The sequence below is a fragment of the Apus apus genome, chromosome 2, assembly GCF_020740795.1.
Source record: "Apus apus isolate bApuApu2 chromosome 2, bApuApu2.pri.cur, whole genome shotgun sequence".
In the NCBI taxonomy this organism is placed as follows: Eukaryota; Metazoa; Chordata; class Aves; order Apodiformes; family Apodidae; genus Apus; species Apus apus.
The window spans coordinates 148,245,919-148,272,754 of NC_067283.1; the positions used below are offsets into that span (position 1 = coordinate 148,245,919).

At 36.9% G+C, this 26,836-nt stretch overlaps 1 protein-coding gene across 6 annotated transcripts in view; it reads left to right on the forward strand.

Moving 5' to 3' along the window:
• EFR3A (EFR3 homolog A) overlaps positions 1 to 26,836 on the forward strand; it is an 83,126-nt gene that overhangs the window by 18,002 nt on the left and 38,288 nt on the right. For 3 of the 6 annotated variants that reach the window (XM_051609676.1, XM_051609677.1, XM_051609678.1), the window contains 5 exons: positions 4,440 to 4,516; positions 6,291 to 6,418; positions 7,900 to 8,050; positions 18,561 to 18,682; positions 22,528 to 22,677. In XM_051609676.1, coding sequence (XP_051465636.1) covers positions 4,440 to 4,516; positions 6,291 to 6,418; positions 7,900 to 8,050; positions 18,561 to 18,682; positions 22,528 to 22,677 — 628 coding nt within the window. Of the gene's footprint in view, positions 1 to 1,138; positions 1,268 to 4,439; positions 4,517 to 6,290; positions 6,419 to 7,899; positions 8,051 to 18,560; positions 18,683 to 22,527; positions 22,678 to 26,836 lie in introns of those variants that run through there. The other 3 variants (XM_051609675.1, XM_051609674.1, XM_051609673.1) reach the window with 2 other exon arrangements.

The window sequence follows — 26,836 nt, forward strand, 5'->3', positions numbered from 1 at the left end:
ATGCTAGCATTAGATAAGTAATACAATCCATTTGTTTTCTGTTTTGCTAGGCTCTGATAGAGAGGAAAATAATTTGGCAGTTTTAAACTTGATGGACAGAACTTGGTGTTTTATGTTTATAGGCAGCTAGAAGGTTTTATTTTTCTGTAATGTAGCAGTGAATATTCAGACAAGCTTACTTGAAATAAACCTTCTTGTAATGTGAATATTTCTAATTTACTCTATAGGGTTTCTTTCTTAAGCTCTGTGGTGTCAGTTTCTATGCAGCTCAGTATTTTCTCTGAATTTACTTGCAGTAAATACTGGTTTATTAACACTAGTCTTTTAAGTCTAGAATTGGTATGGAATTGTTATTTAGTAGAAATTATTAGTTGTGATTTTATTAAAATCAACAGCTTACATTCCATCCACAATCCAAGTGTATGTAATGTAGGAAGTAAAACAGTGCAGTGATGAGAAGCAATGGGAAGCCAGAAAGTAACTTCAGAATTGCTTAACTCAGCGTTGCTTTTTGACCTGATGGATCACAAACTTCGTGAGCAAGGATATTAAGGATTAATTTCTGTCATCACTGCTTCTTAAATTCTGAAGTATTATTAGCGATAATGTTCATGTCATTAACTTATTAATTTTTAAAGTGCTTCTCTAATCTTGGAGATAAACCCTTCTGTTTAACAAGACTTTCTGGTCAGCAGTCTGCCTTAAATAATATTTTTCTGGCCATTCTTTAGCAAGATCAAGTGAGAGTTTTGCTGAAATGTGTATCACTCTGCGGTGATATGTGGCAGCTGACTGGACACAATTTTTCTGAAACAATACTGATGTTTTGCTTCTAGTCGCAGAAATAATGAACTATGTGTTCTGGGGATGTGAAGTAATAAAACTGGCTTTGTGCAGTTTCATTTGATAAGCTGTGAATCACACATTGACGAGGTATCATTTACTCTTTTGTCTTGTCTTGTGCTTGGCCTGGTTAGCTGAATTTGATACTGAAGTTTTTCATGCGTTTGGTGGCTTTGTGTAGAAGTGTCAGAGCTGATCAGATATGTCAGAGCTGATCAGATAAGCTTACAGTATTGCAGAGCTCTCGCGGGAAGGGACTGCTCCTGTGCTGGCCTGAGAGAACAAAGCTCTGGGAAAGGAGGGAGTACCCCGGGGAGTGAAATTATACCCAGGATGAGGCAGTATGTTCCAGTTCCAACTGTTGAGCAAGAAAAAGCCTATGATTATAATACTGCTTTTGAACCAAGACCGTGTATGTGTTTGGGTAGGTGAAATTACCATTTTCTGATACCAAGGACTGTTTCTTCTTTATGCTATTGTGTAGAATACGTGTGTGTAAAATGAAGTACTCATGCACCTGGTAGATATATACAGTCTTAAGGTGTAAAATGCAGATTACAGGACTCCTTTAGCAGAAGTAAGCGTGCATGTTTAGTCTTGTAAAGTCCCACTCCTGGAGAAGTAAACATTACTTTGTAAACCTTTTATGTTGAGTACCGTGTGACAAACTTCTTTGCAGATACTCCTTTAACCTTTATATTTACTTGTATGAAGTGACATAAAAATTTCTTTCAGGGGGAGACCATTAAGATGCAAATTTTGCCTGACAATGAAAGGGAATTATAATAGGATGTTTTGTAGATAAACCTGCATGAAATGAACAGGTTCTTTTTATCTGGCTTAGTGACTTCATTCCATAGACCTGCAAAACAGCTAATTTGCACAAAACAAATGTGGGTTTTTTGGATCAGCTGTTACCTGGGTTAAATTTGAACCAAAGAAGTAGAGAATCTGTTTTCAATTTTTCAGCTTCTGTCCCTCTTCTACAATGTTGATCTTTTCTGGTCTACATAGTGAATGTTTCTAGATTTTGGGGTTTTTTTTTGGTTGCAATCTATGTTAAATATTAATATATTTTAATATATGTTGTTACAACTTGATATTTGTGATTTTTTTAATACATTTTTAGAAACCTATTCCTATGTTTTTATTAATCTTCCCAAGTTACATCAAAACACTGATGATAAATACTTTTCCCATAAAATCTGTTTCTTGACTGATAATTGTTTAGAAGTTTGCTTTTGTTTTTCTTGGTTTTTTTGTTTCTGTGTTCTTTGCAGAGCATGTCCCCTTAGTTTTTTTTCCTGATGATGTTCTGCTTAAATTTCTCTACTGAAAATATCTTTGGAAGCTGAAAGCTTGGATAGAATGACTCTCAGTTTCTTATACTTGGATGTTTTGTCTAATTTAGGAAGTTCTTTCAATGACCTTATTGTATTCCCTTTATATTAATTTAGTGTTACGTTTTGATCATAAAGAGTTCTTTGAAAAGTTTGGGTCAGTTGTCTTTTTTCCCCGTGTAAACTGTGCTATAATTAAATATGTAGCAATGCAAGGATACTACTGAAAATCCAGGATAGGGACAAGAGAAAATTTTCAAATCTTATGCAATATACTGATTGTGAGGCCTTTTTAATGTCAAAATTTACAGTGTGACGTACTTTTGAAGAGCAGCATTTGAACAATACTGAGTTTCCATTAACTGAAACCGTCTGGTAAAGCTGACAGAATGAGATGGTACTGATATCTGATATTTTTATCCTTCTCAAAGGACTGACTGTATCCAGGTTTTATGTTAAATATATGCAATTAACATGGTTCTCAAAACACCGTTTGAAGATTTAAATTACTGTTCTTTGCAAGGATTTTCTTCTTCTGTCACTTAAAGAAGGGGAAACTAACTCTCTAAGTATTTTTAATTTCCTCTGTCTTGCATGCAATATTTTCTGTTCTTGTTATGTTTTAGATAACTGTAGCAAAATACTTTTATTACAGCTGTTGTCAGAATATTTTGTTACACATAGTAGTAATGAAACATACTGTTTACTCTGGGCCAATGTTAGAGATCCATAAGGTAGAAAATCAAATAGGAAGACACAAGTACAGAGCATGTTGAGCAACATGCAGAGCTGCATTGCTACCTTGAGAAATACTTCACAATTTTAGGTCTGGTTTTGGAGAATTTTGATGGTCTTACTTGAATTTCCCAATACTGAGTGATACACTAAACAGTAATGAATTCCTCTTTTCCTATGATTTTACTTACTTGTAAAAGGAGAGCACAACATTGCTCTCAATAGAACATTTTAGTACAATTGTCTGAATTATTTACAATTCAAGTCAAGCAGGTTTTTAACCTATTGAGTGTGTTTTGTTTCCATAGTTATGTATTGAAGTTTTAAGTCTGATATATGACTATAATTAATGAACTGAGTTAAAAGACCAGGTAGGAGAACTTAAAACATGTTTTTAAAAGCACAGATCTATCTTTGATAATTGTTTTCAGTTAAACAACTTGCAAGAATTAAGTTGTCAGACTATGAGTGGAATTTGTAAGGTATTTACCTACTCTGAATGCGCTAGGTATTGAGATTTCAAAGTCCAAAAAACCACTAATCTTCATCCACATTTGCTATATTATTACTCAGTGTATTATTTTCTACTGGCTTTTTTGCATCAGAGCTACTTTAATGTTATCTGAGACCTGACCAGTGGGTTAGTCCACTGAAAAATTTCAAATCTGATTTGTCAAAACATTGAAACTTCTTGGGAATAAATCTGCAATGATAAAATAGTTGGACAGATATCTGAAATGTCTGTTTTCATTTTGTGCTAAGTTTTTACTTCAAGTCCTACTTTTTAAATATAAACTGCTTCAGTTAGTCCTGAGCGCTATAAAAAACAAGACATACTTTGTAATTTTCTATTGTTTTAAAGTAGGCATTATGCCTCTTTTTTAAATTAATAAAAGTGCAAGTTACATGTCTTGTTCTAAGTATCTTTATATGAGTACAATATTAGTAATAGAGAGAAATGAGATCAGGAAAATGTATTTCTCCACTTCAGGTGATTCTTTTGTCTGATGCCCAGTAATATAATGGGATAATGAAGGGAGATCTCTTTTGTAGAATTTAGTTTATATTGTTTTATGTAGGTGCCTGTAAAGCAGAAGATGACACAGTTGACTTTTTTGTAGAAGAGTGAAATTGATGGATGTTTACTTAGGTTTTGAAATGATCATTCAGAGTGAAAATAAAGCAGCCAGTGAAGTTGCCTTGGTTTTAACATTACTAAATTTTTTTTTTTTTTCCATTTTTATTTTTCTGCCTCTTTTTAAGTACAGCTGGATGACAGGTACATTTTTAGTACCCAAGATGCTTGCATATTTTCTCCTGTATTACATTATAACAATAGTTTTACTTATTTGACTTCTCAGTTATTTTCAATTACCTTAATTTTGCTTTTCTGCTGATAGTAACGAGCAGCTGAATTCTCTGTATCTTTTTTCTCCTTGCTTGCCTGCTAGTCACTTCTAATAAAAATACCAGAGTTCCTAAAACTTAACTCTGAATTCCTTTGGGTAAATCTCTCTGCAGGAGTGTGCTGTTGCTGTGCTGCTTTGCGCCCTCGCTACAAGCGGCTGGTAGATAACATCTTCCCTGAAGATCCAAAAGTGAGTGATGCCTTTTAACGTTTTAAAAGTTTAGCAGTTGAAATTTGTTTGTTAGTAACTCCTGTTTTAACAATGGGGGTTTATTTATTTATTTATTTAGTATTATTTATTTTTTTATTTTCTATTTTAACATTTTACAATAAATCCTGCCTTAGCTTTTCATAGCTTTAATAGAGGTTAGCAGGATAATTTAGCTGAAAAGGGAGATCTGGTCTAATTCCCTTTTCAAAGCAAGGCTGTGCATATTGAGGAGTGTAATTGGTATGCTTTGTTCAGAGAAACGGATTTAATTAAGCAGGCTGTTCTGACTGCTTAGAACCACAAACACTTTGTGTTATGTTTGCAGGTGTGGATATTTTCTGGTTTTCTACATGATTTTAATTTTCTAATTGGTGAGGTATTGACTGTGTAAGTTACTGTGGTCCAAAGAGGTGACTTGTTGATTTTTAATTTCTCTGGTTATTCATACACTGATTTCTCATTTCACTAGAACAATCTTGGAGCTATATTAGACCTCTGCTCTTACTCTCCGTGAAAATAAATAACTTGTGTTACCATTTAGCATTGCCTGTATCTGTACAGAATCACATGGTGGTTCAGAGTAATTGAGAGCATATATTTCTGCAGCTGTATTTTTTTAAATGTGTCATCAGATTGTTATCTTTTATTATAGCAGAACTAAGTAAAACAGTCAGCATTCAACATTTGTATAACGTTTGGCTTATATCTTATAAAGTACATGTGCTTTCCTTTAAAATACACTGTTACTGAGTTCTAATTATTATATAAATGCATGTTACTAGGTTATAAAAAATGCTTTCTGTCTATACAGTATGCTGAAAGTATGGAACATATTTTGTAAATGTCTTTCTTTTAATCTACTGATTTGATACAGGTGTAGAAACACTCAGAATTCCTACACTTGTAGTCTTACAGCTTTAATTTTGCTCAGTAGCTCTGAGTTGGCACATGTTAGTCTCTGCTTTTGTTAATATTCGTTGGCTCAGTGCATGACACAAGTCAAGTTCATGGTGTTTTGCTGAGTTGCAGGCTTTCTCTAAAGAAGACTTGCTTGATAAAATGCATTAATTAATAATAGGTATATTCCAAGTAATTTACTTGAAAAATATATTTTTGTAAACTTTTTTTTTGGGGAAAGAGAGAAGACAGAAAGCTTGATCATTCTCACCTGATAGTTAGAATTATACCTCACCTGAGGAGATCTTTTATCACAGTTCACATTGGAGCTAATGTAATAATCTTTGATCTTGTTTTAACAACTAGCCTGGAAGTACTCTGTATGTTGGCCTTGTCCAAGATGTAAAGCTGAAGAAATATAATCTTTAAAATACCATCTTATTTGGATATAGCATCAAAATTATGGATCAAATACACTTTGGGGAATGGGGAGGGAGTAAAGGGAAAATAAAAAAAAGGACATTGTTCCAGTAGGGAAAAAGTTTCTTAAAACTGATGACATATATCACTAAATACTTTATTTTGGAATACCTGTTTTCCCCTCCCCACCCCAAGAAAAGATGGGGAAAGATAGTTGCTTAATTTCTATGAAATTATTTTACTTTAATTGTTATGTTGCTGATTTTACAGCTAAGCTGTTGACAACTTTGCTAAAAATGCTTTTTTTTTCCAGTAACTTACTCCCATCTGTATGGCTCAGGTCTTCAAATGTTGAGTAGACAAAAGGGAAAACGCTTCAAAAAAATTATAATTTCTGTGAACATTTTTATTTCATATTTCCTCTGTCTGTTTTTAGGATGGTCTTGTTAAAGCTGATATGGAGAAGCTGACTTTCTATGCAGTTTCAGCACCAGAAAAGCTGGATCGAATTGGTGCTTACCTGGCAGAGAGACTGAGCAGAGATGTTGTCAGGCATCGCTACGGGTAAGGAAACAAGTTACAGCATTAAAAATAGGTGCTAGCAGGTAGCTGCATTTCATTGTATTTGTTCTCATTGCATTTAGGCAGTAAGACAGACCCCTTTAGGAAGTAAAGACCACCCTTTGTGGTGAGTTAACCTTGACTGGCTTCCAGCTGCCCGCCCAGCAGCTCCCTCCCTCCTCCTCCTTAGCAGGGCAGGAGGAGCAACTAAGATGGAAAAGCTTGTGGGTTGAGATAAGAACAGGGAAATCACTCATTGATTACTATAATGGGCAGAACACACTCAGAATCATAGAATGGTTAAGGTTGGCATGCACCTTAAAAGATCATCAGGTTCCAACTTCCCTGCTATGAGCAGGGACACCTCACACCAGACCAGGCTGCACAAGCCTCATCCAAACTGACCTTTAACATCTCCAGGGAGGGGGCATCAACAGCCTCCCTAGGCAACCTATTCCAGCACCTTACTACCCTGATGGTGAAGAATTTCTTTCTGATGTCTATTGCCAATTAGTAACAGTAGGATAGTGAGAAATAAAAACAAAGTTCCCCCACCCCCATTCTTCCCATGCTCAAATTTATTCCTGAATCCTTTAACTCCTCCTGCTTAGCAGCACAGGGGGACTGGAGATGGTGTTACAGTCAGCTCCTGATGTCTTCTCATAGAAGCCACTCCTGCAGCCCACCTGCTACCAAGACCTTGCTATGTAAATCCAGTACACCTTTGAGTGTCACACAGGGTATTGGGAAGTGGGGCTACCTTTCTTTTCAACACTTTTGGCTAAATGATATTTAAATATGAACTTTAAAACTCTGTCTTGCTCTTAAGTCCTATTTGAGCTAAAAATTTGAAAGAATGTAGAGTCCAAAGAGGGAGAAAATTTTAAAGCGTATAGAAACAGAGTAAGAAAATACTGAGTCTAGGAAGTGGCAGTATCAATCACAGGTGATCATTATTGACCTTTATGATGTCAAAAGCTATTTTTATAACTTTATAGAATGGGTTAATGGTCATTCTTAAGGGTAATTAATTTTATTCACTGCATTTATTTACTCTTTTTCATTTACTTAGCAAGTTGTCTGAGTGTGCAGGAGAATGAAGAGGTTGTTGGCTTTCCGTACTGGGATTTGGATAGACAGAGGAATGCTGGAATATGTATTTGGAAATAGAATATGCTAGAAAAGAAAGTTGAATTATATTTACTCTGCTACTAAGCATTATGACATCTCTTCTAAAAATAGTCTGTTCCCCTTCCTGTTCCCCACTGTCAGAAAAACCCCAACAAACAACAAACCACAACTAAACCACAAATGAAATAAAGATGAATTTAGGAAATAACAGTAACTTCCTTTTTTAGGTAATATAAGAATGTATGTATTCCACCCTTTGTTTTCTGTTTTTTGTAGTAATAGGTACCTTAATTGAACTAACTGAGGTAATGATAACTGTAGCACGTGTTTATGTGAGTGCCTCTAATTTTCAGGTATGTTTTAATTGCCATGGAGGCATTGGATCAACTTCTGATGGCTTGCCATTCTCAAAGCATAAAACCATTTGTGGAAAGTTTCCTTCATATGGTGGCCAAGCTCCTGGAATCAGGCGAACCAAAGCTGCAAGTTCTTGGAACTAATTCTGTGAGTAAAGTCAGATACTAAATCAAATCAGAATAAACCTTTGCTTATTTGCTATGGCATAGTATGTTCAGAAGTCACAAAGTATCTGCCAGCTGACAGGAATTGAGAGGATTCACCTCATGGCAGGGTGTATCATGTGGACCCAAACACTGAGCAGATGCCAGCTCGAGGCAGAAAAACTCTCAGTCCCTAAAATTCTTTTCATGGCTGGGCTCATCCTCCACAGAAATAACCACCTTTTTCTGGATGGAACAGGAAAGCTGTTCTGTACATTCCTATTCTGAATCTTTAAACAGACCTCCTGAAGCAGTTGTTTAGGTAAGGCAGTGTTTTCTTGCTTTCAAGCAGTGAGAGTGATGGTAAGAGAAGGAAGAAATAACATCCTTCTCTACAGCACTGACACAACACAGAAAGGTTCCTGTTAGCTGAAAAGTAGCCAGGAGCACATGCTTTCAGTAATGCAGCATCACCATCTTATTAGCTTAAATATTGCAGAATTCAGATCCAGGCTTGAAGGGCCTGGATCTAAAAGTATTAAAATGAAGATCTGGACATCTAGCTTTCCTAAGAGAGTGATGGGTGCAATCAGTATTATAGTCTGCCATAATTCTCTTCTAACCATTTGATTTCCTGCTGGTACAATAGGTATCTCATCAATTCCAGAATTGTGATGTGGACTGTCACTTAGAGTGATTGTTTTGACATAAGAAGTAATGCTTGCATTTCTTGTACATTGTAACCCTTAGTACTGACGGGTGTTTTTTGGTTGGTTTGTTTTTGTCTGATTCTGTAGAACTGTTGGGCTTTCTTTGGGCAAGATTCCCAGCTGATGGAATGAAATGGAGTTGCAGTTCAGAGAGACAGGAGCGTGTAGTAGAGTGGTGCTACTCTGGAGTAGAATTTCTTATTTTGGTGGAACATAGAGGTCTTCCTCTGATGTAGGGGAGGAGGATCCTTTTTTTCTTCCAAACTAACGGGGCAATTTTGCTTAGGGTAAAGAGAAAAATGTGTTTATTAGTTTTAATATCTTTGAGCCAGACTACCCTGCTTATTTTGATTTGTTTGTATAATAATGCCTTGCAAAACCTCTTAGGGAATAGCTTTGGAACTTATTTTCTGGGCTGCCAAATAGCAAGATGTACATTGCTTTCCAGTTCCTTCAAGTCCTTGGTGGCAAACAGTTACTGCCAACCTCCACTTTGATTTATAAGACACATGTTACTTCCAAACAAATATTACTGAACAGAATTCTACCTTCCAGTAATCTGTTTGATATCCCTGTCAGTTCCTAATGAAATCTTCTATGAGCAAAGCAGATTAATGAACTTCCTAAATTGGGAGATAATTTGTGTTTGTCTGTTGTAAAACTTAGTAACCAAAAATAATTGTTTTCCTAAATATGATGTCAAATTTTATGAAGAGAGTGAATCTGTATGACTCTTCAACAGTATTCCAAATGCTAATTTAAGCCTAATTATGCTAACTTCCCTAGGTGCCTTCTGTAGTCAGTGGATAGAAGAGCTAGAGACTTTTTGTGTTGACTCAAGAGGAGCAAAGTGTATTGGCACTGACAGCTTGTGTATTACCAGACTTACTGTGTTCTTAAATAAATTCTGTCAGACATGGAAAAAGTTTACTGTCATATTTAGGCTTTTTTTCATTTTTCCTCTCCTCCTGAAGGAAATCAATGAAACAAAAAAGAGTAGAGATGGTAGAGTGACTGAATAATGTTTCATGTACTTTACTTAGTCTGATGTAAAACTGGTATTGTCTGAAGGAGAATAATAAATTGTATATGAAGTAAATGTCTTTAAACTGGTGAAAAGTCAGGCAACTTTTGGAAAAGTTTCCATAATATTTTCAGGTTAGACTGAATTGCAGGCCAATACAAATTGGTATTGTGCTTACACTTAAAAAGATATAGGGTATGATTGTGGCTTTATTATTTTCCATCTCAAAGCTGGCTCTGGGAAGCAAAGACAGTGATGGCTTTCAAGTAAGACTGAACTGTCTTACTGACTTTACAGATTTTTGTCAGCCTCACAAACAAGTTTTGCTTTGACTGTGGGAGCTGTTGTGATTGCTTGGAAGTCAGTGTTTCAAATGAAACAAATCTGTGTACTGAATGAATCTGAGTAGTTTAAAATCTTGGAAAGATCTGGAAGCTCCCACTGTCTTCCAAGGTTTTTTTCCCCTGACTTCTGAATATGAGGTTTGGGTGAAGAACTTACTCTACTTGGTACTCTATATCTTTACAGCAAAAGGACAGTTTCATTTAGTTGTTTGACTTGACCCAGAGCAGGGTCACCTAGAGCACATCACACAGGAAGGCGTCCAGGCGGGTTTTGAATGTCTCCAGAGAAAGAGACTCCACAACCTCTCTGGGCAGCCTGTTCCAGTGCTCTGTCACTCTCACAGTAAAAAAAAAAATATTCTGATATTCACCTTAAACCTCCTATGCTCCAATTTGTATCCATTACTCCTTGTCCTATCACTGGTCATCACTGAAAAAAGCTTAACTCCATCTTCTTGACACTCACCCTTTACGTATTTGTAAACATTGATGAGGTCCCCCCTCAGTCTCCTTTTCTCCAAACTAAAGAGACCCAGCTCCCTCGGCCTTTCCTCATAAGGGAGATGTTCCACTCCCTTAATCATCCTTGTGGCTCTGCGCTGGACTCTTTCCAGCACTTCCCTGTCCTTCTGGAACTGAGGGGCCCAGAACTGGACACAATACTCCAGATGCGGCCTCACCAATGCAGAATAGAGGGGGAGGAGAACCTCTCTTGACCTACTAACCACACCCTTTCTAATGCACCCCAGGATGCCATTTGCCTTCTTAGCCACAAGGGCACATTGCTGGCTTATGGTCATCCTCCTGTCTACCAGGACCCCCAGATCCCTTTCACCCACACTGCTCTCCAGCAGGTCAGCCCCCAACCTGTACTGGTGCATGACATTTTTCTTCCCCAAATGCAAAACTCTACACTTGCCCTTGTTGAACTTCATCAGGTTTTTCCCCGCCCAAGTCTCCAGCCTGTCTAGGTCTCTCTGAATGGCAGCACAGCCTTCTGGTGTGTCAGCCACTCCTCCCAGCTTGGTGTCATCAGCAAACTTGCTGAGGGTACATTCTATACCCTCATCCAGGTCGTTGATGAAGATGTTGAACAACACCGGTCCCAGTACTGACCCCTGAGGGACTCCACTAGTCACAGGCCTCTAACTAGATTTTGTCCCATTGACTACAACTCTCTGACTTCTTCCTTTCAACCAGTTCTTGATCCACCTCACTGCCTGATCATCAAACCCATACTTGATCAACTTATCTACAAGGATGCTGTGGGAGACGGTGTCAAATGCTTTACTGAAATCAAGATAGACCACATCTACCGCTCTATCATCATCTATCCACCTAGTAATTTCCTCATAGAAGGCTATGAGGTTAGTCAAACATGACTTACCCTTGGTAAAACCATGTTGACTGCTCTTGATGACCCCCATCTCCTTGATTTCCTTGGCTTCAGCATAACAGAATCTGAAGGCTTTTACTTAGAAATTTCTGGCAGTATTAATTTTCTCCCTGGAACCATTTTGCAGAATTTCAGTAGCTGTAAAACAGCTCTAACATGTAAAACAGTAACATGTAAAACAGCTCTACCTCTCATGTACAAATAATTAAATCTATTTCTTAGATCTGTAGTAGTTATATTACTATGATAGAATGAATTAATTGTACTTGTTCTTCCTGCCTTGGGGTGAACAGCTTTAAAATCTTTAAACATGTTCAAAATTTTTTAGGCCAATACCAGAAAATGTCTTTAGTGAGCAGCTGGTCAAAAACAATGGAATGCTCAATTTAGAAAAACTGTATTTTCAAAATATGTTGACAGAACTCAGTTGAATACAGCACATATTAAGCCAATTTGGAATGTTGACAAGGTGAACTCTTCTTTCTATTTTGATTTTAAAACATTTTTTATTTTTTTTTTCATCTGAAAGATGGCAGAACCCAGCATTACCACATTTTAAATTGCTCACCACAAATGCTTTCTGTAGTTGATATGTTGCTTCATTTTAGAAGGGCAGTTTTTTCTCAGAAGCAGTGAAATACTAATACCACCGGTGACAGTGTTGGGCTTCCTGTGCATTAAAAGGGGACTGTTATTGCTACATGTCAGCATTTGTTATTTAAAAGAAGACGAGTGGTATTCCAAGTGGAATAATGACCAGTCAGTGGCTGATGCAACAGGATTTTTATATTTGTAAGCGTTGGCTTATAAAAGCTGCTGCTTTTTGGCAGAATCAAAGTGAATGTATATTGAAAAATAGTATAAAATGTCCAGGTTTTGAAATTGAAGAATGTCAGAAACGATATTTGCAGTAGAGCATCATTTGTTTGTCCTGCTTGTCTGCAGTTTGCTAATCTGGAAGTAAGATGTATTACAAGATGCCTCTTTCATTTCATGCAGCAATATGGAGTTGTGTGCCAGTAGTGATTTAATAGAATTGGGGCTGTTCAGTGGGAGAAGAGAAGGCTCCTGGGGGACCTCATAGCTGCCTTCCAGTACCTGAAGGGCCTGCAGGAAAGCTGAGGAGTGACTGTTTACAAAGGCTTGTAGTGATAGGACAAGGGGCAGTGGATTTAAACTGGAAGAGGGGAGATTTAGGTTAGACATTTGGAGGAAATTCTTTTGTGTGAGTGTGATGAGACACTGGAACAGGTTTCCCAGAGAAGCTGTAGAAACACTGTCCCTTGATGTGTTCAAGACCAGGTTGGATGTTGCCCTGGGCAACCTGATCTAGTGGGAGGTGTACCTGTCCATCCAAGGGGGCTGGAACTAGATGATCTTTAAAGTCCCTTCCAACTCAAACCATTCTGTGATCTCTAGGATCCCTGCTCTGTCTTCTTTAATAGGAGTTAGAAGTACAGAGAGACAGAATTACACAAAGCACTTTCTCATCCTGTAGGTTGTCTTCTTGTAAATCATCTTCTGAACTCGTAAGTCCTCGTCTACCAGAATTTGAGTGATGCTAGATAAATATGTGGCATAAAATAAGGGATAAAAGAATGGATAGTGAGATGGATTAAGAAGTGGCTATGCAATAGAGCGCAAAGAATTGTGGTCAGCGGTGCAGAGTCCAGCTGGAGACCTTTAACCGGTGGAGTCCCTCAGGGATCAGTTCTGGGTCCAGTCCTGTTCAACATCTTTATCAATGACCTTGATGATGGGACAGAGTGTCTTCTCAGCAAGTTTGCTGATGACACGAAGCTGGGAGGATTGGCTGATTCACCTGAAGGCTGTGCAGCCATTCAGCGATATTTGGACAGGCTGGAGAGCTGGGCAAAGAGGAACCTAATGAGATTCAACAAGAGCAAGTGCAGAGTCCTGCACCTGGGAAGGAACAACAAAACACACCAATAAAGGCTAGAAGGTGATATTCTAGAGAGCACCTCTGTGGAGAAGGACCTTGGAGTCCTGGTAGAGAACAAGTTGTCTATGGGACAACAATGTGTCCAAGAAGGCCAATGGTATCTTGGGGTGCATTAAGAGGAGTGCCTCCAGCAGATCGAGGGAGATTCTCTTCCCCCTCTACTCAGCCCTGATGAGACCTCCCTTGGAGTATTGTGTCCAGTTCCGGGCTCCCCAGTTCAAGAGGGACAGGGATCTACTTGAGAGAGTCCAGCGGAGGCTACAAGGATGATTAAGGGACTGGAACACCTGCCTTATGAGGAAAGGCTGAGAGTCCTGGGGCTATTTAGTCTAGAGAGGAGAAGTCTGATGGAGGATCTAATGAATGTCTATAAATACATGAGGGCTGGGCATCAAGAAGGCAGGGACAACCTCTTTTCACTTGTGCCCTGTGATACTACACGGGGCAGTGGATTCAAACTTGAACACAGGAAGTTCCACCTCAACATGGGGAAGACCTTCTTTACTGTGAGGGTTACAGAGCATTGGAACAGGCTCCCCAGGGAGGTTTTGGAGTCTCCTTCTCTGGAGACTTTCAAGACCTCTCTGGATGCCTTTCTGAGTGATCTGCCCTAGGGTTTTGTTTGTTTGTTTGTAGTGTGTTTTTTTTTTCTGTTTCTTTGTCTTTTGTTGTTGTTTTGGGTTTTTTTGGTCCTGCTCAGGCAGGGGGGTTGGACTCGATGATCTTCAGAAGTCCCTACCAACCCCATATATTCTCTGAAATCTCTGTAGGTAGTCCTTCTAGGGTCATTCACAGTTGACTTTACCACTTTCCCCACCTCCTGCTTGTGCGCTTTGGTCTTGCAGTTTCACAACCACACTAATGTGTCCCTATAAGCTGGCATGAGAAGTGTCAGGTGATCTTAACTATTAATAGCTAGACAAAATCACCAACTTATATTGCTGAGAACCTTATCTTATTATTTCTTGTGATAATTTTCTTACTGTGTTTGTGAAGTTTGTGTATGACTCCAGTGTTTGAAACTTCTCTATTTAGAAATATGTAGAAATTCTCTATCATTTGTTGATAAAGTACCTACCTGTATTCATACACTTCTCATTAACAGTGTACTGTTTAGTTTATAAGTCTCTTATGCATATTAGGGTATCATGTCTTCCTATGTGACAGTTTCCTAATAATGAAATACAGTAGCTTGTCTGTAGGAGATGGTAACAAGCAGCATCAGCACCCTCCTCTACCTATCTAAAACATGAGAAAATTGCAGGGTGTGGAAGACTGACTGCCGACCTCAAATATATGAAAAGATATTTTTCAGATCCAGCCTACAGTTTTTTACAAGCAGATAACTTTAAATAACATAACTCAGACTTAAATATGATGCATGCTGATTGTCTGTTCTTGAATTGTTGCAAAAACCTGACTTTTAAAGACATCCAGGGTGCATTATAAGTTACAGTTTTTCTCCTGCTGTACTGGCTGGCTACTTAAGAGTGGTAAGGCAGCATATATATATATATATATGAAATTACATCCTTAGGAATTTGAGAACTTGGATGACTTACTTCAGGACTCACTGAGTCTCTCTCCCTGGTAGTATGATTCAGCTTTCTTGGCTCAGTCTGGAACAATCATCTAATGAATCTTCATTATTTCATGATAGATTTATATGTTGTTATACTGATTAAATATTACTGGTTTCAAAATTAATGGAAATAAACTATTACCAATGTAAGTTTTACCTTGTGTTTTGTACAAATATAGATGATGCTTGTGCTGGTAAAACCTCCATAAATTACCAGTGGCTGGTTGTAAGTGTTTACTATGACTGAATGACATTTTTGCATCTTTAAAAGCTTTGTAAGTATATCCCAGGCAAGTGTTTGGGTTCTCGTAAGAGTTTGGTCCTTTTTTATGTTTAATAATTTTTAATTTGAAGTTTGCTTGAAAATGTCTTTGGTGGTAATAACAGTAACAGGTTAAGAGCACCACTGCTAAGCAAGGAGAAAGTATAGACTATTGTGTACTGTAAAACCTTAGCATTTCTATAATGAAATGGAATTGTATACTTCACTGAATGACAGTGCAACTCAAAACAGTGTTACCTCAAGTAGCTTTCCTGTGGCCTAAATGTTCAGTCATCTGAATGCTATTCCCGGAATATGCTTCAGAAATGCTCTATGTTCAGTGAGTGGAACTGTTTTGTTATACACAGGAAGAAATAAAAAGGGTTTGTCCTTGCTGGACATACTGCTGTGCATGCCATTTTGAGAGGTATAACTTCTGGGTGCTTGCTTCTCTGCTGTAAAGCTGCATCATAACACAGGAGAAATGTCCAGAATGAGAGAGCATGCCCCTGATTTTTTTTCTTGGTCTGAATTCAACATTTGTTCTTACAGACCAATTTATTGGTACGATACATCTTTCTTCTAGCAAAACAGTTATTAGACTTATATTAAGTTTTCATGTTGGAAGATCCTATCAATCAAATACTTTTGTATTTAGATAATAGGAATAGTCTAATATTAAATGTTAGATAAGTGAATATTCTTACAGCCACTCCCATAGCGTTTTGTGTTCTTTACGCTTTTACCCTCCATTCTTTTACATGCTTTTATGGAAGTTTACTGGGTGAATTGTAGACTTTAACACTTGAATGTTGGGGAAAATACTAATACTGTACTAATATAGTTTTATTTATTTATTTATTTTCCTGTGGACTTTATGCTATATTAAATTGTAGGGACTAACTTTAGAAAATCTGTTTTGGAATTCAGATCTTTACAAAAAAACAACGCTGAGACAAGACATTTAAAGCATTTTCCATGGTCTGTTGTGAATGCATCAATAATTTTTATAACTCACTGCATTAAAAAGTATGGTTGCTGTTTGTGGATTGTCTTTCAATTTGTGGCAACAGACACTACAGAATTGTTTTGTGACTGTGTCACTTTCTTATCACATGACAGCACAAGATATTCTCTACAGGACATGTAAAATGAACTTGTGTTATACAATTATGCTCCGTTTTCAGTAATGGTTGAAAATACAGCTTTAAAAACTGTATCATCAGCTGCACCTGTATTTTTCAGTGGTTGAACTGGTGGTGCAGTTGAAAGAGTTAAGTGTTCTAGATAAAACAGAAAAAAGACTTAAGAGCAGAAAAACTTGTGGGGTGTTTTTCTGAAAACTTTTGGCTTGAAAACTACCTCAAAACCTCCACAAATCAGTATGCTGTAGATTATGTTGAAGTGCTTTGAGCATGTCTAGATGTCTGTGGGTAATGTGCTGATAAAAGCAGGTTCTGCATCTCAGTAAGTGTATGAGAAAAGCCTCAGCCTGTGCTTAGCAATTGGTGAAGGAATACTGCAGTGGGAAAAAGTGGAGGGATTTAATGGGGCATCTTGCTGCTTCAGGGCAGAACTAGCACTATGTTAAACCTTTCCTGACAACCTTCCCTTTCCCTTTTTTCTTCTCTCTGTAGTCTGTTCTTAAAACTGTCAGTGTCAATCCAAAAGAACTTCAGGCAGTCTGCTTGCTTTAGAAAGGAGGGGTTTTTGAACATCTGTCTTAAGTAGTCTTTGCTTCAGTGTAAGCCCATTATTGCTTTTCATATTACCACTGGACAAAGAAGACAATTTATTTCTTTTGTTTTTATTACTGTCTTCTGTACATTTTAAGACTAACATCTTTTAATCAGCTCTGGACTAGGTAATTTAATGTGTTTCAGGCTTTTCTATTAGGTGTTTATCTAAAGCTTTGTTCATCTCTGGAATAACTGAAGGATTGTATCAGTTAATCACCATCTTTAGCTGTGATGCTTCAACTGGATCCAGTACTTCATCTGAAGGGTTTACTAGTGCCGGTTAGATGGCAAAAATTTCTTTATTGGTATAATGTGTAATCAGGCATATCACAGTATATTGTTTTCTTTTCCATGCCAGTATAAAGACATTGACGCTTTTTGCATGCACAGTTTATTATAGCTCTATTTTTCTGCATTCAGCTGTATCTGGCTTGTATTTGTACTGCTGTTTTAAAATGGTATTTTGTATTTGTCACTCTTGTATTGCTTCCTTGATTTTTCAGGTCCTGTTTCCAGTTTGTAAAGAATCAAGCATTAAGCTGTAGCTTTTCTGGCAGTTTAGTGTTCTTTGCAAATCTGATGAGCCCAACCTGTCATCTAAGTCTCTAGTGAAACTCAAATACTACTGTATTCCAGACAGGCCCCTTCAGAAATTCGCTCAATACATCATTGTAGTTTGATGATTTACAAGTTGTTTCCAGACCCTTTTCTATCTATCTTACATGGAGTATTTTTTGACAGGATTTTTGTAGCTTCCCTTTGAGAATGTTGTGTATTTTTTTGTCAAGAGCATCACTGAATTTAAGATATGACAGATGCTGCTTCATCTGGATTCACAAAGTCTGTTTTCTTGTCATAGGAATAATTTAGGCTGGGTTGATGTGGTCTGTTCTTGAGAAATCCATGGTGACTGTTACTTACCCGTTTGTTACTTTGTAGCTGTCTGCAGTTTGGGATTTTTGTTCAGAGTACCTTTCTGTGAATGTAATTAAAGTTGACTGGGTTATAATTCCCTGACTCCTCCCTTACCCCCGTTGTAAAAAATAGGCAGAATTGACAGGGTGCCTCTGGGTTTATTTCCCTTTAAATTTGGTAAGTCCCTGGAAGTATTTAAAAGACACATAGATGTAGTGCTTGGGGATATGGTTTAGTGGTGGATTTGATGATCTTAAAGGTCTTTTCCAACCTAAATTGTTATGGTTCTATGACTTGTTGCCATGCACTATTCAAGTGCTAGATGTTTCCATATTACATAGTATGCTGTATTTGATGCAGTTACACTCTTTCATAATGATCTGAATGATGCTCTAGTGGAAAAGCTTGGTAAAAAAACCTCTTCAATTTCCATTTTTATTTGCTTAAATATTTAAGTATTGTCAAATCTGAATCCTTTCTATTGCAGTGTGTTATATTACTTCTTAAATGAAGCTTAGTGCTTATTACTCTCATTTGGGGAACTGGTATCTAAAGCTTTTGTAACATTTCATTTTCCAGTTTGTCAAATTTGCCAACATTGAGGAAGACACACCTTCATATCACAGGCGCTATGACTTCTTTGTGTCTCGCTTCAGTGCCATGTGTCATTCATGTGACCACGATCCAGAAATACAAACTGAGTAAGTGCTATTCTATATGTATTACAGAAAACTGTCTTAACACGTTTATATTCTTCATTTCGTAGGAAAAACATCAATGTCTGACTTTTCAAATAGCACCAAATGCTGCAAATCATAGGTGGCTGGAACTCCTTGAATATTTAAGTGGAATTTTACCTGAGGAGTGCCTGCGAGATTGCACGGATTCTGTCCAGAAGGGCACTAATTATTACTGCAAATGTGTGCAAGTTACATAACTAATTTGATAAACTAATGGGCCTACTTATATGAATAGTGAAAGCATATTTTGAGTCTGCTATTTGACAACTGGTCATTAAAATTGATTTTTCTTAGATGTCTGCAGTATGATGCTGTGTGTGAATCTGAAATGCCTTCATGAATTAGTATTGCAGATTTTTACAGGAGTGTGTAAGCACCACAATTTTTTTTACTTCAGCTCCCCCTAGTGATGTGTTCTTATGAATTGTTAATTGGTGTTTAACTCCTGAGCATTTTAGAAAAGTTAAGGCTTTTCAGATGATATTTGCATCTCTGTTGTAGTCATCTTTTCTATTTCCATGCATTAAATTGTTCAGCCAGCTATGAAAATAGGAGCCTTTGGGTGTACTGTTGTTATGTTAGCTGCAATATATAAGGATTTTTCTTAAAGTTTGAAGTTTCAAAGATCTGTGAACTGTATATTTAAAAAGAATGAACACTGTACAGGCTTAGGAGGAAAAAAAAGAAAAAAGAAAAAAAACTAAACAAACAAACACAACAAAAACCCACAAACCAAACCCCCCCCAAACCCTCAAAAATTAATTCCTCCTTTAGTGTTCTGATTAATTCCTCATTTTTTTGTAATTTGCTGCCATCTTATTTGTTGCCCAAATGCTGTACATAGACCTCTGATGTAAAATTGGTCTCTAAAATGGTTGGAATTAAATCTGCCTGCTTCTCCTGTACTTTGCCCCCTGCCCTACCCCCTTTCCCTTTAGGAAAATTATTCCAGTGAATGGTTTTACAGGATGACCTCATGAATTGTTTGGGAAAGAACTGAATTATACTCAGGGACCAAAGGAGAAAGGTGACAGAAACTTCTTAAGCAAGTGTCACTGGTGAAGCCAGCGAATCGTACAACTAAGTCATAACTTAGGCTTCTATCAGATACAGTATATTTACCTGAAGATGATGGCCTCAAATAGTATTCATAAATGTTTTAATGAACTTCTAGAGATTTTGTCTTTTTAGGCTTAGTGAAACTAAACCAGAAATGTTAAACTGCTTACTTACAGTACACAATGTTTTAAGAGGTTGGGGTATGAAGCTCAGTTCAGGATTTTTAGAAATACTTTTACCTTCATTGCCCCTTGCAAATGGGAGATAATATTAGTAATGAACTAGAACATGGAATTAATTAAGAGACTACTACGTGTCTTACTTATCTATCAAATATGACCTACCACTTGTAAGGATATTACAAACTAAAATGCCTCAAAGCTGTGATTGCCATAGGAGTAAGATAATTGTGCTAATCTTATGCTCTTCAAATTATCAGCCTGCACCATTATCTGGGCTTCAGCTGGCAATGTTGATGCACCCTTAGACAGGGAGGAAGTTCATCCTAGTGTCATAAGAATGTACATGACCTTGATTTAAATGTAGTCTCTGCTTTCATACCTATCTGAAACTTCCTTAGAGGAATGAAACCTCACTTGTATGTAGTGAAATTTGATGCTTCACCTTCCTCGGTGCTTCAACCATCATTTTTTGGCCACCTGTGCTGTAGTAAGAACATGAAATTAGTGCTAGTGGCACTCCAATGCACAGGGGTGTGGCCTTTTTTTCTGCATGAGAATATTTTTTTTTTACCCAATTTAATTAAATGTATAGCAGTATTACTTTTACCACATCATCCTAGACTGTTTGAATGTGTCTAGATTAGACATTAGGAAGAAATTATTTTCTGTAAGGGTGCTGAGAAACTGGAACAAGTTGCCCAGAGAAATTGTGGATGCCCCCTCCCTGGAAGTGTTCAAGGCCAGGTTGGATGGGGCTCTGAGTGGGAGGTGTCCCTGTCCATGCAGGGAGGGTGTAACCAGATGATCTTTAAGGTCCCTTCGAACTCAAACCATTCTGTGATTCAGTGATCTCTTTTGAAAGAGATCTTTATGAACACCAATCATTCTTGGAGTTGACATACCAGATTTGCTGTAGGTACTGATATAATTCAACAAAACAGCTGAGCTATGACTACAGATTAAAATTCGAAATGCAGATACCACAAGTACTCAATACTGTTGGTGGGGGCTAGGGAGTAGTTTAGCTTATCCTAAACCAGACATCTGGAGTCGCTGTTTATCTGCCTAGATTGAGCTTCTACTGAAATGCTGGCTGGAATGGGAGCTTGAACATCATCTACACTGGCAGGCAGGTGATGTAGGCTTCTGAGTCTGAAACTGAATCTCACCTGATAATTGAGATGTCCCTTAGAGCAGGGGAGGTTAGTGCTAGTATTTAACTTATCTAAAACCACAGCATCAAGAAAACTTGATTACCTTTAGAACTAATAATTAAAAAGAAAAAAAAAAAAGTTTCAGTAGTGGGATTTTGGAAGCTCTGTGTCTTAAATGTCCGTCTTAGATGCTTAATATTCAAAGCTTAACATTGGATACTGTAATTGAAGCACTGTCATTGAACAGCAATATCCAGTGCTTTTCTAGCTGCTTGTGCATCCCTACTCTTTGCTGTTTTGTATGTAACCCAATTAAAACTGTCTTGAAAGGTGTAGAATGGTATGGGATCTATATTGAATGCACATGACTTTCTTCAGAAATTGCTGAAAAACATGGGACTACAGGTTTAAGTATTTACCACAGGGAATCTGAGCAAAGATATTACCAAGTTCATATAGCTGTAGTTCATCTAGTGAATGCTTTCATGCAGCAAATGTGACTGAATAAAGGTTAGTTATGTGTTGTCCATACTGAAATTTAAAAGATAACGGATGGATTTTAATAAAAATAATTTATATTTTAATTAAGTTTGTGCTTATTTAACTTGATGACAGTATCACTCTTTATTCTGTTAGTTTTCAACTTTTATTATTGCTTAAAAAAAGAGTATTTCGCCGTTCATTTTGCAGATTCCCCTGCAAACTATTTTTGTTCAACAAAATAATGAAAATATCTAACAACTAGATTTAAGTTTTTTAGAACTTAAATTATTTTTTCCTTTTTACTGTTTTATTGTTCATAATTTCCCAGTTCACTTGGTTCAAATGGTTTTAGGATTAAAGTGGTTGTTCCTTTTGTGCATCAGGCTTAAGTTGACAGAGTTATCCTTTGCTTTCCATCTTGTGAATCTTGCACAAATCTTTAAAATTTTCTCACTTAGTCCACAGCCCTAACTGCAACCTTTAAGGCCATGATCACAGGATCGTGGTAGCTACTGCTTCAGCTTTGCTGTAATAACTTCATAGCATTTTTTCTTCTGCACTGGAATAGGTTGAGATTTCTCACACTTTCAACTGATGGTTGGTAATTTGTGTAGGGTTGCTGAGTTTTCTCTCATGTGACTTTCTTCTGAAGGTGGTATAACAATCTGAGTACTCAATGATCAGTGTCAGCATTATCCTTACAGATCATCTTCTGCTCAGTTGTTTGTTTTGTCAGCTTCCTTCTGAGCTTAAGAGTGTTTGAAGGCAATACAGGCAACTCTGATTAATTGGCCAAATTTTCAAATCACTGTTTGTGAGAACCTAATGGAATTCTACACTATGTAATCACTGCTGCCTAATAGGAAAACAGCTAGACAAGGAGCTGCTCTGTTTATCCTTTTCAGTAACGCCTTTTTTCCTTCCTTAGGATCCGAATTGCTGGAATCAGGGGCATTCAGGGAGTGGTTCGAAAAACAGTTAATGATGAACTTCGAGCAACTATATGGGAACCTCAGCACATGGACAAGATAGTACCATCATTGCTGTTTAATATGCAGAAAATAGAAGATATCGACAGGTATTTTTATTTCTGGTCACTGGCATGTTTTTAAGCAATCTTTAGACTTAGTTTTTTTATGAAATATTTTTTAATTTTCTTTTTTATTGGAAATAAGTACTGATGTTTACTGAGTCTCCTCGAAACAATAGCATAGCTCTGCTTAACTATACTTAGTGTTGTCTTAAAGTCTTTTCAGCTCCCTGCATTTCACTAGCTGTAGGTTTCATCAGTGTTAAGAACTGCTTTGGAAATTGTATAGCCATGTTTGGACATCTTAAAAATTGTAAGCCCTTTTTTTTTGCTATATTACATTGGTAAGCACAGGTTTGTAGGTGACTGAAATAACTGTGCTACTTATATTTTTTTAAAAATAAGGTTTGAATTCTCATTTAACCATTATAATTTTTGAATTCCCACATAACCATTTGCAAGAGGACTTAAAGTGAAGATTCAAAATTTATTTATTTCAGTAACTTCTAGGCATATTACTTGCCAGATATATATTGAAAAAAGATCTGTGTGATTGATGTTGAGGATATACCCATCACCTTACAATAGAAAAGTTACCTTTTTTTTTTGTCTGTGTCTGTACTTGTGCCTAACACTGTATAGTTGTAAAAAGTGTTTCTTGCTAGCATTAGGAAATTTTTTTAAAACCAACTTCGGTGATGCAAACAAGCTTAAATGTTTCACGTCCAACCTCAGCTGCTTCAAAACTTGCTTGGTAAGTAGGGTCACAGGCCTTGCTCCAGCAAAACACTTTTCATGCTTTCATGTGACACCTTGCCAGACCTGTCTCCTTTCTCTCTTTATGGTTAGGGTTTTTTTTTTCTTCTTCTTTTGTTGTTGTTGTTGTCTTTAGTTGGTTGCTTCTTTTTTCTTGTTGTTTGGTGTTTTTTTTTCCATTCTTCAGACTTATTTTTCTTATTTCTGTCATTACTTATCTGTTGTCTAAAGCAAATTTTCACACTAAATCAGTAAAATCAGTACTTATCTTTCTGTCCATGCTTTATCTATTTACTGCATATAACCCAGGGCCCACACTGTAAGTACAGAAATAGGTGCTTGGACTTTACATCTGAAGGGTGATCTGAATAAGAGACTAAGGTTTTTGAAACTGCTGTTTGAGCACAGAGCACCTAGTTAGAATTTGCTCTCTTTCGGGGTTTCTAGAAGCAGGTGGGCCCTTTCCTTTGTTACTCTTCACAGGGCCCTCAAGCATATACTTTGCTTTATATGGCAAAATGATGGCATGATGGAAATGGTGGAAAAACTGACTTAAATAGTATTTGAATCAACCAGTTAAAGCAGATCAGTTTATATGTACTACCTGGCTAATTTTTGTTATCTGTTGAGCAATGCAGTAGTGGTGGTAGAAAAAGAAATCTGTCAAAAAGCAACTGTTAATTATCTGAACTGGCTGCTTGAAACTTTTTCTATACTGTATTTTCAGCAGAAAAAAAAAGAATAATGATTTTCCAAGTGACAAGTAGGGGCCTTGTATGATGCACATGTGACAGAAAAGCTGAAAACAATATTTATAAATAGTTGATCTGCTGGCCTTAAATAATGTTACAGAGTTTTTTTTGTCTTGTTTTAGATGTGACTTCATATTTGTGGAGCACAAAGAAAGACATCTTGAAGAGTAGGAGTAAGAAACATATTGTTCTGGCAGATGGAATCAAAGCAGTATTTGAGAAAGAGCAGAAGTTCCAGAAAATACCCCATACTTAAGTCCTTAGAAAATAACTATTTGTGGTTAAAGCTGAAGTATACATAGATAAGACACACCTTAAAGTTCACTGTAATTTTTACTTGTGGAACCTTAATAATGTAAATCAAGATTCTTCTGAGCACATGTCAAATGAGACTCTTTGGAGATAAGAATTTAATATTTAAACAGCATTTTTAACATCCATTTGTATTTGTGGATGTCATTATTTCTCTGTATATCTGAATGCACGTTCTAGTTATGTGACTGTCAGACAAATCTGCAAGTGTGACGTTCTAAAAGTCAGATTTTTTGCCTTAGTTGTATTTCACTGGGATTCTATATTGCAAAATAATTGTTGTGTGTACTTCAGTATAGTATAAGGCACTGCCCAGAAAACTCTCCCTTCCTCCTTCAAGTTTTCTAGAAGAAAATTCAGAAGAGCCAATCATGTGTGTCGATTTATGTACGTCTTTAAAATGGGGAAGGGATGTATGACATTGGAAATTCACTTAGTTTGTAACACACTCTTCATGGTAACTGCAAAGCTGAAAGTACCAGCCTTGCTTGAGGCAGAAGGCCACTCTAGCACTCATTGAAGACTTGACTTCAAATCCTTCCAATATATCAGTAATGTACATAAAAATGCTGGTTTAGAGGTAATTAGAATGTATTTCTTTCTCCAAGGAAGTGAATTGTAGTCAAATGTTCCTGTAGCTACTCTGCTCACAAGAAGTCTTACTTCACATGTCCCATCATATTTTTTGGCCAATCCTGCTTTTTTGATATTAAAAAAGTCTCATGCATGAAATGTTGAGTTACTTTCAGCCAGTTTAATCCTAATTAGATGTTTGCTATGGAAACTGCTGTACCTCAAAATGTTCCTCCTTCCAGTTCCTTGTTGCCACCTGGTAGAGATTACACATGAGAAAGCTGTTAGAACAGCTAAAGGGAGCTGTTCTTGTGCATTTCATTGCAAAAGACATTTCATGTTTCATTCCTTTGGAGTTGTGGTAGTAGAGAAAGCCTGGATGCTGAGGAATAGCAATATTTTATTTTTTTTTAACTGTTGCAGCTGGATTTGTCAGAGGTTTCTGATCTTTGTTTAAAATCCAGGTCAGTGAAATGAAACTTGAGAGGCTGTACAAAACTTTCCTTTAAAACCAAAAAGAGTAATTTTATATCATCTTTCATCTGATAATGCTAAGGAACACTTAGAAATCTTTAGAGGCAGGTGCTGGTAGTTTAAAATAAAAATGTGGTTCCTACAGACAACGGGAGATAATTTTGAACATTCTGACGCAGTCTAAGACTAACATTTTAGACTAAGACTGGATTGTAATTTTTTTCCTTTAGTTTCTTCTAAAATAAATCTCCAAGCAGCGCAGATAAGTCACCTTCTGTGGGACTACATAGATATATATTAAAAATTAATTTTTACTTCATTTTAACTAGCATTTTTCCAGTTAGATTATCTGTGTGTGTGTGTTTGGCAGCCTGCTTTCTTTCCCCTCCCCTTGCCCACCCACCTTTATAGTGCCACTGTGTTCTAGGGAATCTTTGTCAAAACAGTCCTGCCCTGTCTTTTGTGCCTTCCCTGCACAAGGATGCCCATCTGTCTAGATCACAGTCTAGGCAGTACTGGAAAGGAAAACAGAGATCAAGGGGCACAGCAGTTGGATAAAGCTGCAGTCTAGTGGTTCTCATGGTGGATTATATACAAATTGTCATGCCTTTTTAAACTCTTAATTATTGTGCATTTTAAAAACTATTTATCCTTATCAAACAGAGTCCCTGGGCCTTTTTTATTATTAAAATCTGACAAGCTAGCAATGTTTTATGGTGACTTCTGAAACACTGGTGTTACCAGAGGCAACAGGATATTGCAACTTTTAGATTGCAGTAGTGTTGAAACTCTAGAAGATCTTATGCTATCAGAAGATATTACTGCTGTGATGTTAACGTGTTCATTTGACTTGTGGCATTTCAATATCTGACCTTTTTATAAAGCTCTAAAGCTATGATTTTGTGATGCTGCTGAGTGAACGTTAACTAAAGCGGATGCTCATAGTGAACACTTCTGAACATATTTCATGCACAAGCTTGCATTGCAGAGCTGAAAGCATGATTAAGGCTTTAGTGTTCTGATTTCTGCAGTCTAAAATAAATTTCCTAACGTGTATTGTGTAATGTTAATGTAAGTGAATGAATTGTCGCTTAAGTTTCTGTTATATGTATTCTAGTATAAATATTAGTAACAGCTTAACAGAATTATGTGTGAAGCACTTAAATTCAGAAATACATTCCAAATGCCTTTAATTTGCTCTACTAATTTAGGTCTCTATGTGCTGTAAAGGAGGTGACTTGAAAGGAAAAACCCACAACCCAAAAAATGAACCAAAAAACATTACCAAGGCCTTGCATCTAAAATGATAACTGGGAAATGTGAAACCCTCCTGGAAAGGC